Source organism: Gekko japonicus, unplaced genomic scaffold (genome assembly GCF_001447785.1).
Source record: "Gekko japonicus isolate JY-2015 unplaced genomic scaffold, Gekko_japonicus_V1.1 scaffold4773, whole genome shotgun sequence".
NCBI classification, from domain to species: Eukaryota; Metazoa; Chordata; class Lepidosauria; order Squamata; family Gekkonidae; genus Gekko; species Gekko japonicus.
In genome coordinates this window covers 57,318-68,867 of record NW_015165980.1, presented here as the reverse complement: position 1 = coordinate 68,867, position 11,550 = coordinate 57,318, and the positions used below count along the sequence as shown (strand labels likewise).

General features: G+C 49.4%; 1 protein-coding gene across 1 annotated transcript in view; it reads left to right on the top strand.

Annotated features, from left to right (window-relative positions):
• LOC107110680 (arf-GAP with Rho-GAP domain, ANK repeat and PH domain-containing protein 1-like) overlaps nt 1–8,170 on the top strand; it is a gene marked incomplete at its 5' end in the record, with an annotated part of 10,697 nt that extends 2,527 nt beyond the window's left edge. Inside the window, 3 exons of the mRNA XM_015411481.1 lie at nt 2,719–2,877; nt 4,761–4,800; nt 7,615–8,170. Coding sequence (XP_015266967.1) covers nt 2,719–2,877; nt 4,761–4,778 — 177 coding nt within the window. The remainder of the gene's footprint in view (nt 1–2,718; nt 2,878–4,760; nt 4,801–7,614) is intronic.
• Nucleotides 8,171–11,550: the final 3,380 nt, after the last annotated feature.

The following is an 11,550-nucleotide window of genomic DNA, read 5'->3' as shown; positions in this document are numbered from 1 at the left end:
CTACATTTATACCCCGCCCTTCACTTGCAGTCTCAGAGAGGCTTATAAAACAGCTTTCCCTTCCCCTCCCCACAACAGACACCCTGTGAGGGAGGCGGGGCTGAGAGAGCTCTTTCAAGGACTGCTCTTGAGAGAACAGCTCTTATCAGAACTATGGCTTGCCCAAGGTCATCCAGCAGCTGCGAGTGTAGGAGTGGGGGAATCAAAGCCGGTTCTCCCAGATTAGAGTCCGCTGCTCCTAACCACGACACCAGACTGGCCTTCCTCAGCTGCATATCTGCTCCTCTCCCTCTTGTCTGTCTCCTCCGTCTCAAGATCTGGGCTCTCTGGGCAGCTCCTGTCACTTTAACCTGTGGGAAAATCAACCTCGTTGCGCTGTTTTCAAAGAAATACATTTCTGAGCATCATCAAATCGTGCCTTGATTTAAATGTAACGTGAAATTTTAATCCCATCCCCTTGTCCTGTAATTATATCACTGTTTTAGTTTCTGTGCTAAAAGGCCTGCGGGCTCAGACAGACCAGACAAAGTGTCTCTCCCTGAAATGCCCTGCAGAAACGGAGGTCTCACCCTTCAACCTCATTTCCCCCCCCCTTTATATTCTAGAGGAGGGAAGCTGTTTTGGATAGCAGAACCAAGTGGAGGTTGAAGGGTTAAACACTTCTCCCTTCCTTGCCATGACCCTGAGCCAAATCAAGGCCACACAAGCCTGTGATGGGGGTTGTGAAGAGGGACCCAAGGTTTTTCTGTTGGAGTCCTGCGGTTCCAAAAAAGAATTTGGGCAGAAAATGAGTGGGGAGACCAAGGGGTGGACGGGCCTTTTACTGGAAAAAATTCCTGATGGTCCACTACCATGGGAGCACTGTTCCCTCTAAGCTGAGTTAGTGTGAGCTAGCTCACAGTTTTTTAGCCTCTTATCTTAGCTCAGGAAGGATGGCTCCATATCAAACTAATTTATGCAGTAGCCAAATTGCTCGCTCACAACTTTAATGCTAGTAGCTCACAAAGGGAATTTTTGCTCATGAGACTCCACGGCTTAGAGGGAACATTGCCTGGGAGTGCTGCTGATGTGAGAGCCAGTTTGGTGTAGTGGTTAAGTGTGCGGACTCTAATCTGGGAGAACCGGGTTTGAGTCCCCACTCCTCCACTTGCACCTGCTGATGTGACCTTGGGTCAGTCACAAGCTCTGTCAGAGCTGTCCTTGAAAAAGAGCAGTTTCTGTCAGAGTTCTCTCAGCCCCACCTGCCTCACAGGGTGTCTGTTGTGGGGAGGGGAAGGGAAAGGAGTTTGTAAGCCACTCTGAGACTCCAAGTGAAGGGCGGGGTATAAATCCAATCTCTTCCCTTCTTCTTCTTCTTCTTCTGGTGGCAAGCCTTATCGTCACCACGGCCTGGGTTCAAGCCGAGCAGACCTTCTCATTTGGAGATAGATCAAGATGGGTAGCCGTGTTCGTCTGTCTGTAGCAGTAGAAAAGAGACAGAGTCCAGGAGCACCATAAAAACTAACAACATTGGTGGCAGGGGAGGAGGAGGAGGAGGAGATTGGATTTATACCCCACCCTTTACTCAGAGTCTCAGAGCGGCTGACAAACTGCCTTCCCTTCCCCTCCCCACAACAGACGCCCTGTCAGGTACGCGGGGCTGAGAGAACTCTGACCGAAACTGCTCTTTTTCAAGAACAGCTCTGAGAGAACTATGGCTTGCCCAAGGTCATCCAGCAGCTGTGAGTGGAGGCGTGGGGAAACAAACCCGGTTCTCCCAGATTAGAGTCCACGCACTTTAGCCACTACACCAAACTTTTGTGAGTCTCTGCTCACCTCTTTAGATACAGCTAGAATGGGGGTTCATCTGTCCTTCTGTCATTCATAACTTTTTGTGATGCTATTAGGACTTATTCAAAATGTTCACAATATATCACTGTCAGCCTGTCTGGGCCTGGAGTCTTTTTTCATATTCTTTATTCCCTGGGAAATTTCTTGATTTGTTAACGTCTGATTTAAGATTTTCCTGTGTTCTGACATGGACTTTGTGGTTGGGATGTCTTTGGAATATCCTCTTATTCCTTTTTCTGAGGTAGGCTTCTTGTACAGTCCTGAGAACGCATTGATAAATTGTTCTTGTATTTCTTTTCCTGCATCTGTTATTCGATCCCCTTTCTTTACACCTGTTACGACTCTTTTTTTACGTCTCCTTCCTAAGACAATACGCCAAGTACCTGCTGGGTTTGAAATGCCTTTTGTTTTAGAAATTCTAATTTTTTTTTTCTGTACCCCTTCCACTTCGAACACGTCTAATTGGTTTTTTAGTTGTCTGATCTCGGCTAATGGGCCTTTATTGAGATATTATGCTCTTGTTCCAATCTCTGGATTCCCCCCCCCCCGCATGACGGAGTGAGCTCCCATCTCTAGTTCCAGCTCCTGCCAACCTAGCAGTTCGAAAGCAAGACATTTTGCAAGTAGATAAATAGGTACCACCTCGGTGGAAAGGTAACAGCGTTCCGTGCGCCTTGGTGTTTAGTCATGCCAGCCACATGACCACGGAAACGTCTTCGGACAGCGCTGGCTCTTCGGCCTTGAAACGGAGATGAGCACCGCAACCCTAGAGTCGGACTCGACTGGCTTTCGAGCAAGGGAAACCTTTACCTTTACCTATCATCTTGGCCGTTTTCACATCTTCACCCACACCTAACCCGTTCTCTCTCCTCTTTCTCACCTTTCCAGCACGGTGCCAACAACCTGTGGCCATCAGAGACCTCCAAAGTGCGCGCCTCCCGCATCCAGCACGACTCCCGGTTGGGCAACATCTCCTTGATCCCTTTGCGCGGCAGCGAGCACGAGATGAGGAACAGCGTCGCAGCCTTCACAACCGACCCGCTGATGGTGAGCACTGCTGCCTCCCCAGATCACGCCAGGCCCTCCTGTCTTCCGCCGTCCTCTGAAGTTTGCTCAGTTTCATGTTTGTTGCATCTATGACACTGTCCAACCATCTCATCCTTTGCCGTCTCCGTCTTCTTTGACCTTCAATCTTTCCCAGCATCAGGGTCTTCTTCTCCAGTGAGTGCTCCCTTCTCATTGGGTGGCCAAAGTATGTGAGCTTCAGTTTCATTATCCTTAACAGAGGTTTCTAATCTAGACTGAAGGCAGGGTATGTAGCATAGAAAGAGATTCTGCTTCTAACCAGTACTCACAGCCACTTAAGGCTATACACATACATTTTAAGTTAGTCCATGTACAACCATCTGACTGCGGTATTGAATACAAAGCATGACAAATACTACAAAATATTACAAAATGCATACGTGTCTATGAGAGAATAGGGCAAAAGGAGCCAGCCCCAGTGAAAAGCACTGAGACTTACTAGCGATTTCAGCTCTCATACTTTTATTTAGTTCGGAACAAGACAACTAGAACCGGCTCGCAGGCTGGTTTATATGTGCAACAATCACACACACAAAACACACCCACACACAAGTGATTGGTCATTACAGTGGCCGAGAGTTCCATGGACTCTTAGCTGGGAGCCTAGCCCTCCGATTGGAGCGGGCTAGGATCCGCTTGGCCCATTGTTCCTGAGAGCGAAGCTTGGCCGCTTCGCATGACCGTGTGGTGACCTAGCCACGCACGCGGTCGGAGATGGATACATTGCACCCAGTTTTAAGGCTATGCCCAGGGGTCATTTCCTGCAGGAGCGCACAGGAGCGGAGCTCCGGCAGTAAAGAGCCCAGGGGGCGGGCACATGCAACAAGCCCCGCCCCCTGCTCCCAGCAGCCCTCAGTCAGAGCAAGAAGCAGCCAGGTAAGCTGCAGAGCCCCCAGCCCCCTGGTCCAAAACAGTCCAGTGGCACCTTTAAGACCAGGTTTTATTAAAGCTCTCCCTCCTCTATGAGGACAGATCTGCACATTTCCCCCCCCCCCCAATAGCTGGCAATCCAAAACAGTCCAGTGGCCTTCTGACATGTTTCTGGTGATGTCAGGGGGTGTGGCATATGCAAATAAGTTATGCTAATGAGTTATGCTAATGAGCTCCTGCACCTCTTTTTCTACAAAATGACCCCTGGCTATGCCCATACTGTTCTTGCACACACGTGAAGCACAATCCATACATTTTAGGAATAATATATAGGAGTGCTGCACCTCAGAAAGAAAAGACCAATTTACTTCAAAGAAAAGACCTTTAATGATTTGTTATTCACTGGATAATTAAATATAGAAATAATGAACATTGATTTAGCACAACTACTAGAAATCTATTTGTTGAATATAATCCCAAATGGTATTGAGCAAAATGATATATATTTATTGACGTATATCTTTGCTTCAGCCAGATTATTACTAGCTAAATACTGGAAGTTAGAAAAACTACCTCTAAGAGAAGAAATAGTAAAGAAATTGTTAGAAAGTAGCAGAACTGGGTAAACTTAATACATTATTACTAGGTAAGGATGAAAAGATTTTCCAAAAGAGATGGTTGAGAGTGTATAAATGGTTAGAAGGAAAATGTCGTTAATGGACTCCTGAACTTGAAAAAATGTCAGATGTATGTAGTAAATCTATGCAACCTATACAGATAAAACAAGAAACAGAAAACTAAAAAAAAAGATTTGTTATTCACTGGATAATTAAAGAAGATATATTTTTCCCTGACAAGGTTTCGTTGTCGTATCACGGTTGTTTCTTCTCACAAAGTTCAGCCTGTCCCGTGGATCTCTCATCCTTGACTTTAACCACCTGCTTCTGTCTGACCCGTTGCTTTCCCCCCTCCAGCTGCTGCGGGACCTATGAAGCTGGAAGACTGACGCGTCAGGTAAGTGCGCCTTTCCGTGGGCCGGAGCTGATAACCGACTCGTCCGTGATCCCCAGGAGACCTGGGCCAAATGAGCCCTTGGCCTCCAGGGCCGACTCTCTCAGCAAGGGTGCCAGTCAGACGGCCGGGCTGTTCTGTTCTACTCTGACGGCCGGGCTGTTTACAGGCACAGCGCCCAGGTCTAGGTTTGCACCGCCGCGATGAGGCCCCAGGGTGTCCGAAAGACTGCGAACACCAGGGGTGTCAAACTCATTTGTTACAAGGGCTGGATCTGACATAAATGAGACCTCGTCGGGCCGGGCCACGTGTGTCATAAAATGACATGCCAGGTAGCGGAGATACAAACTTTATAAAGGACACAAACACCAAAAGATTTTTTTTTAACTTAAAATTAAAAAAAAACATGCTTAAAACATTAGCTCCAACAACAAGCACACAGGGAACAGGGCTAAGTTAGATAAACACAGAAAACACCGCGTTGAAATAATAAACACAATATTCACATGTACTTATAGCTAAATATATTTGTTTTTTATACACAAAATCAACTCTAGTGTGTTGTAAACACTTTCAAACCACAACATCACATTTCAAACACTTTCAAACTAAGTTATATAACACGAAGAGTCCAACTGTCTTCTTCCTGATGGAGGATAAATACCAATGTACAGTTATTTGTACCGAACAATGCAGCAACCTATTGTACAAGCTGCAAACCTACTTTTGATTTATTGACATTCGCCACAGAAGTCTCATGATTGGAGTTCTGAGTCTGGGACCCAGGTTGAAACACGAAACGGCTGAGCGATTGAGAGAGTCTGGCGAAGCAAGCTGTGATGCAGCAGCAGCAGCAGAACTGGAAGCAGGAGACGGCCAGTTCCACTGCGGGCCTGATGGAAGCCCTCCGGGGGCCTGATCCGGCCCCCGTGCCGCATGTTTGACACCCCTGGCCGACACCTTCTGGGAAGCAGCCCGTCTGCTGGGAAAGCCCTTGGCCAAATGCATACAGCCTCTAGATTGGGGTTTTAAGCCCAGTTTGGTGTAGTGGTTAAGTGCGCGGACTCTAATCTGGGAGAACCGGGTTTGATTCCGCACTCCTCCACTTGCACCTGCTGATGTGACCTTGGGCCAGTCACAAGCTCTGACACAGCTGTCCTTGAAAAAGAGCAGTTTGTATCAGAGCTCTCTCAGCCCCACCCACCTCACAAGGTGTCTGTTGTGGGGAGGGGAAGGGAAAGGAGTTTGCAAGCGGCTCTGAGACACCTTTGGGTAGTGAAGGGCGGGATATAAATCCAATCTCTTCTTCATCTCTTCTAATTAATTCCTTTATTAAAACTTTTACATCCTGCCTTTCCTTGCCGTTCAAGGGTTTGGGGCCTTCTCGGTGTATGGGGGGGGGGCACCACGTCTGTTATGATTTTCCTTCCCTAAAAGGCCCCATAAGACTCTCCCCATTTCCTGTTTCTTCTTCCCCCCCCCCAGCCACCCCCCTTCCAACCCCCCCCCCCCCCCCCGGCATCTTCTCCATCTGCATTTAGGCCCCCGGTGAAAATCCCCTGCTTCTGGTTAAGTGTCTGCCGCCTTGTTCTGAGTGTGGGTGTGTAATTATCCTTTGGGTGGTTCACTTCCCGCTCAGGTTCTGTTTTCCCCAACTTCATACTGCTAGAACATAAGAGAAGCCATGTTGGATTGGGCCAGTGGCTCATCCAGTCTAACACTCCGTGACAAAAACCCAGGTGCCATCAGGAGGTCCACCAGCGGGGCCAGAACTCCAGAAACCCTCCCCTGAGGTTGCCTCCTGGCACTGGGATCCAGAGGCTTAGTGCCTCTGAATGGGGAGGCTCTGTTTAATCACAATGGCTAGTAGCCACTGATAGACTCCTCCTCCGTGAATCGATCGAATCCCATTTTAAAGCTTTGAAGAGCCAGTTTGGTGTAGTGGTTAAGTGCGCGGACTCTAATATGGGAGAACCAGGTTTGATTCCCCACTCCTCCACATGCAGCCACCGGTGTGACCTTGGGTCAGTCACAAGTCCTCTCAGAGCTGTTCTCTCAGGAGCAGTCCTCGAAAGAGCTCTCTCAGCCCCACCTACCTCACAGGGTGTCTGTTGTGGGGAGGGGGAGGAGAAGGAGATTGTAAGCCGCTCTGAGACACCTTTGGGTAGTGAAGGGTGGGGTATAAATCCAATCTCTTCTTCTCCTTCTTTTACCTCACAGGGTGTCTGTTGTGGGGAGGGGAAGGGAAAGGAGATTGTAAGCCGCTCTGAGACACCTTTGGGTAGTGAAGGGTGGGGTATAAATCCAATCTCTTCTTCTTCTTCTTTTACCTCACAGGGTGTCTGTTGTGGGGAGGGGGAGGGAAAGGAGATTGTAAGCTGCTCTGGGACTCCTTTGGGTAGTGAAGGGCGGGGTATAAATCCAATCTCTTCTTCTTCTTTTACCTCACAGGGTGTCTGTTGTGGGGAGGGGAAGGGAAAGGTGTTTGTAAGCCGCTCTGAGACACCTTTGGGTAGTGAAGGGTGGGGTATAAATCCAATCTCCTCTCTTCTCTTCTTCTTATTCCTGTGGCCATCACTCCATCCTCTCGCAGCGAATCCCACATTTCCATCACTCATTGTGTAAAGAAGTATTTCGTTTGGTCTGTCCTGAACCTACTGCCCATTGGCCGGCCGCCAGCTTTAGTATTATGTGACAGGGCGAAGAAGACTTCTGTCTCCATGTTTTCCACCCCATCTGTAGGGGGTCATGGATTAATTTATGCATCTTTTATCTCTTTTGGGTACATTTTGCGTTCTTTCCCCTTTGTGTCTGCAGGTTTGTTGACGAGCGGAAGAATCCTGGACAATCTCTTTGGCATTTTCCTGGCTGGACCAGCAGGGAGGGGATGGAGGGAGGGGGGATACTGGGGACCAAAGGCTTTTTGGACTGCCCGTCTCTCCAAAAAGGCAAGTGGACACCCGTCAGAACCATCAAGGGAATGGGCGGAAAGCGTCGGAGGACTTCCTCACGAGGATGGACCAGATTTTTGAATAAAGCCGCCACCTGGAGTCACGCCTTCTAGGGAAGGGAGCCAAATTAAGGCCTGGACAGGGAGACATGTTGCCCGTCAGGACACGCCAACAGGACTGCCCGCCTGGCCCCTTCATCCACTCGTGTGGCCGGTCCCTGACCGCTTGCCTCCCTCTTGTGTACCTTGGATGGAAACTGGAAAGTGCGCCCGCTTGCTGAGGGGAAGATGTGGACTGTGAACTGTTGCTGGATTTTACCCGTCTTTGTTTTAAACTAAAACTTTGGCCAAGAAGATAGGAGACAATATTAAGGGAAGGCCTCGGCCTCTCTGCCCTGTTGCTGGCCCTCCAGAGGAACTGGCTGGCCCCTGTGTGAGACGGGAGGCTGGACTAGAGGGACCCTCCCTGGTCTGACCCAGCAGGGCTCTTCTGAGGTTCTTCTCAGGGGAAGGCCTCGGCCTCTCTGCCCTGTTGTTGGCCCTCCAGAGGAACTGGCTGGCCCCTGTGTGAGATGGGAGGCTGGACTAGAGGGACCCTCCCTGGTCTAATCCAGCAGGGCCACCACCCCAATATAGGGGGCAGTGGCAGGGCTCTTCTGATATTCATATGAGGGCCTCGGCCGCTCTGCCCTGTTGTTAGCCCTCCAGAGGAACTGGCTGGCCACTGTGTGAGACAGGAGGCTGGACTAGAGGGACTCTTTCTGGTTTGATCCAGCAGGGCTCCTTCTGAGGTTCCTCCGTTCTTACAATAATTCGGATGATGTACAAGGAACGAAAAAATGGGTGTCGGTCAACGAGACCGAGACAGCTGCAAGCAAGAGAGAACAGGGGAAGAGCTCCAGTTTGGTTTCTGGAGAGGCCCGAGGGTGGAGAAGGAAGGATTTGGTGGCCTGGCTTGTTGTGAGTTGCCTTTTTTGGAGTGGCTGGGGATCGCTCGAATGCAGATCTTTGACGATCGCTCTTCTACGTGTGCTTGACAGAGACCCAGACGCTTTCGTGAGACGTTAGTGGAAAGAAAAAGGTTTTGCGTGGAGGTCTGAAGAAAGGGCTAAGGCGCTGGGGTCCTGAGAGGAGTTGGTGGGGGGGGTTTGAGCGCTTCAGCTGAGCCTGGAGGGACCAGGACACGTGTTTTGGGGGGCAATTTCTTTCCCGCCCTCTTCTGCTGCGGTACAGGGAATACTAAGCGTGAGACCACTGCTGGCGAGCCGAGGGAGAAGGCAGGCACCACCCTTATTAGCCAATGTCTTTTCTCATTTTTTTTTTGTTTTGTCTTTTTTGTAATATTAAATATCTGTGGGGGGTCCACTGAAATCTGCTGCTGGTTGGCCTTTCCTGGGAACCAAACGAATCGGCATTCTGGCGGCAAACGGGCTCCCACCAAGACAGGTGAGAGCAGCAGATGGCGAATGGCTTTTCGGGGAGAAACTGAGCAACCATTGACTACCCGGAGACTTGGGGGGGAAGGGGGGAGTTAACTGAGGATATGCGTGTCTAAAGGCTGGGTCATCCAGGTCAAGGCAAAAGACATCCACGGGTGTTTTACCATTGCCTGCCTCTGCATAGCAACCCTGGGCTTCCTTTAGGGTCTCCCACCCAATTACTAACCAGGGCCAATCCATCTTAGCTTCCGAGATCTCATGAAATTGGGCTAGCCTGGGCCATCCAGGTCAGGGCAGAAAGACATAACAGAGGTGGCTTGCCATTGCCTGCCTCTGCGTAGCAACCTTGGACTTCCTTGGTGGTCTCCCATTCAGGTACTAGCACAGACCGATCCTGTTTAGCTTCCAAGATCTCATGAAACTGGGCTAGCCTGCGCCATCCAGGTCAGGGCAAAAAGACATACAGAGGTGGTCGGCCGTTGCCTGCCTCTGCGTAGCAACCCTGGACTTCCTTGGTGGTCTCCCATTCAAGTAGTAACCAGGACCAACCCTGCTTACCTTCTGAGATCTCATGAAACGTGGCTAGCCTGGGTCATCCAGGTCAAGGCAAAAGACATCCACGGGTGTTTTACCATTGCCTGCCTCTGCATAGCAACCCTGGGCTTCCTTTAGGGTCTCCCACCCAATCACAAACCAGGGCCAGTCCAGCTTAGCTTCTGCGATCTGGCGATTGGGCTAGCTTGGACCGTCCAAATCCGGGCAAATGAGGGTAGTCCTGTCCAGGATCCGAGCCGTGCTGTGAATTTGGGAAAGGTCCAGTTTTTCGGGAGGGGCAGCCGTTCTGGTGTGGGAGGGGGATCTCTGTGCATGTCGCTTCAGTTTCGGTCAGCGCAGCCACACAGATTCCTCCGCTACAGCCTCCCCCCAACTGGGAAGTCATCACAGCTAGAGAGTTGGGGGGAAATGAATCCCATGAGGAAAAGCGGAAGGAACGCAGCGTATTTATCTGGAGGCATTATTAGAAGACATCATTCAAAATAAAAGAACAAGAAAGGACGAATCAGCCTGGAAAGGACATTGGGGTGGGGGGCAGTGATTGCATTGTCCAACTGCCTGGAGGGCTGCCCCCTGGAGAAGGGGCAAAGACTCGTTCCCTGCTTCCCCAGAGGGCAAGAGTGAAACTAACAGCCTCACGGATGCCAGCCTCCAGGTGGGACCTGGGGATTCCACAGTCAACATGAAAAGATTTTTTTTAAAAAAAAACCTGTGCAAAAAGACGCTAAGAAAAAATATAGAACAAGTCACAGATGAGTAACACAAGTATAACTGAGAGTAATACAACCAGGGGTCATTTTGTAGAAAAAGAGGTGCAGGAGCTCATTAGCATAACTCATTAGCATAATTTATTTGCATAGGCCACACCCCCTGAACTCACCGGAAGTGTGTCAAAAGGCAACACCCACCGCTCAGGCTCCCCTGGACTGTTTTGGATGGCTAGCTATCGGGGGGGGGGGGAAATGCAGATCTGCCCTCGCAGAGGAGGGAGAGCTTGTACCTGAATAAGACTTGGTCTTAAAGGTACCACTGGACTGTTTTGGATTGCTAGCTATTGGGGGGGGGACGTGCAGATCTGCCCTCACGGAGGAAGGAGAGCTTGTACCTGAATAAAACTTGGCCTTAAAGGTGCCACTGGACTGTTTTGGCCCGGGGGGAGCTCTGCAACTTACCTAGCTGCTGCTTGCTCTGACTGAGGGCTGCTGGGAGCAGGGGGTGGGGCTTGTTGCATGTGCCCGCCCCCTGGGCTCTTTACTGCCGGAGCTCTGCTCCTGTGCGCTCCTGCAGGAAATGACCCCTGAATACAACTAAGAATACCACTTAAGTAGTATTTACACAAATTCAACTGGTAAATCCTAAATTTTTTCAGAAGTCCAACAGGTCAGTTATCAACAATCCAACAGGTAAGTCTACAAGTTCTCAGTAATACAACAGGTGGAGTGTTTACAAAAAATCCCACAGGTGAAACCAATATTTATACAGGTAAGTTTTCAACAGCCCAACTGGTCAGTAGACCGTATTTGAAATCCAACAGGTAAGTCTACACTGGATGACGAAGACTCCAGGTTTCATAACTTCGTTTTGAATATCCTTCCTCAGTAGAGACTAAATGTAGACAGCGTATTAGTAACCTTGTACATCACAACAGTTAACAAGACTCAAGAAAATCAATAGTTACCCGATTAGGGAACTCTTAAAGGACTCGTCAATGTTTCCAAAGTAAACAACAGCAGCAAAACCACCTTCCTATATGGAACACATGCACATTTCGATCGCATAATGATAGTGATATAAATAAAAATGCTCAAG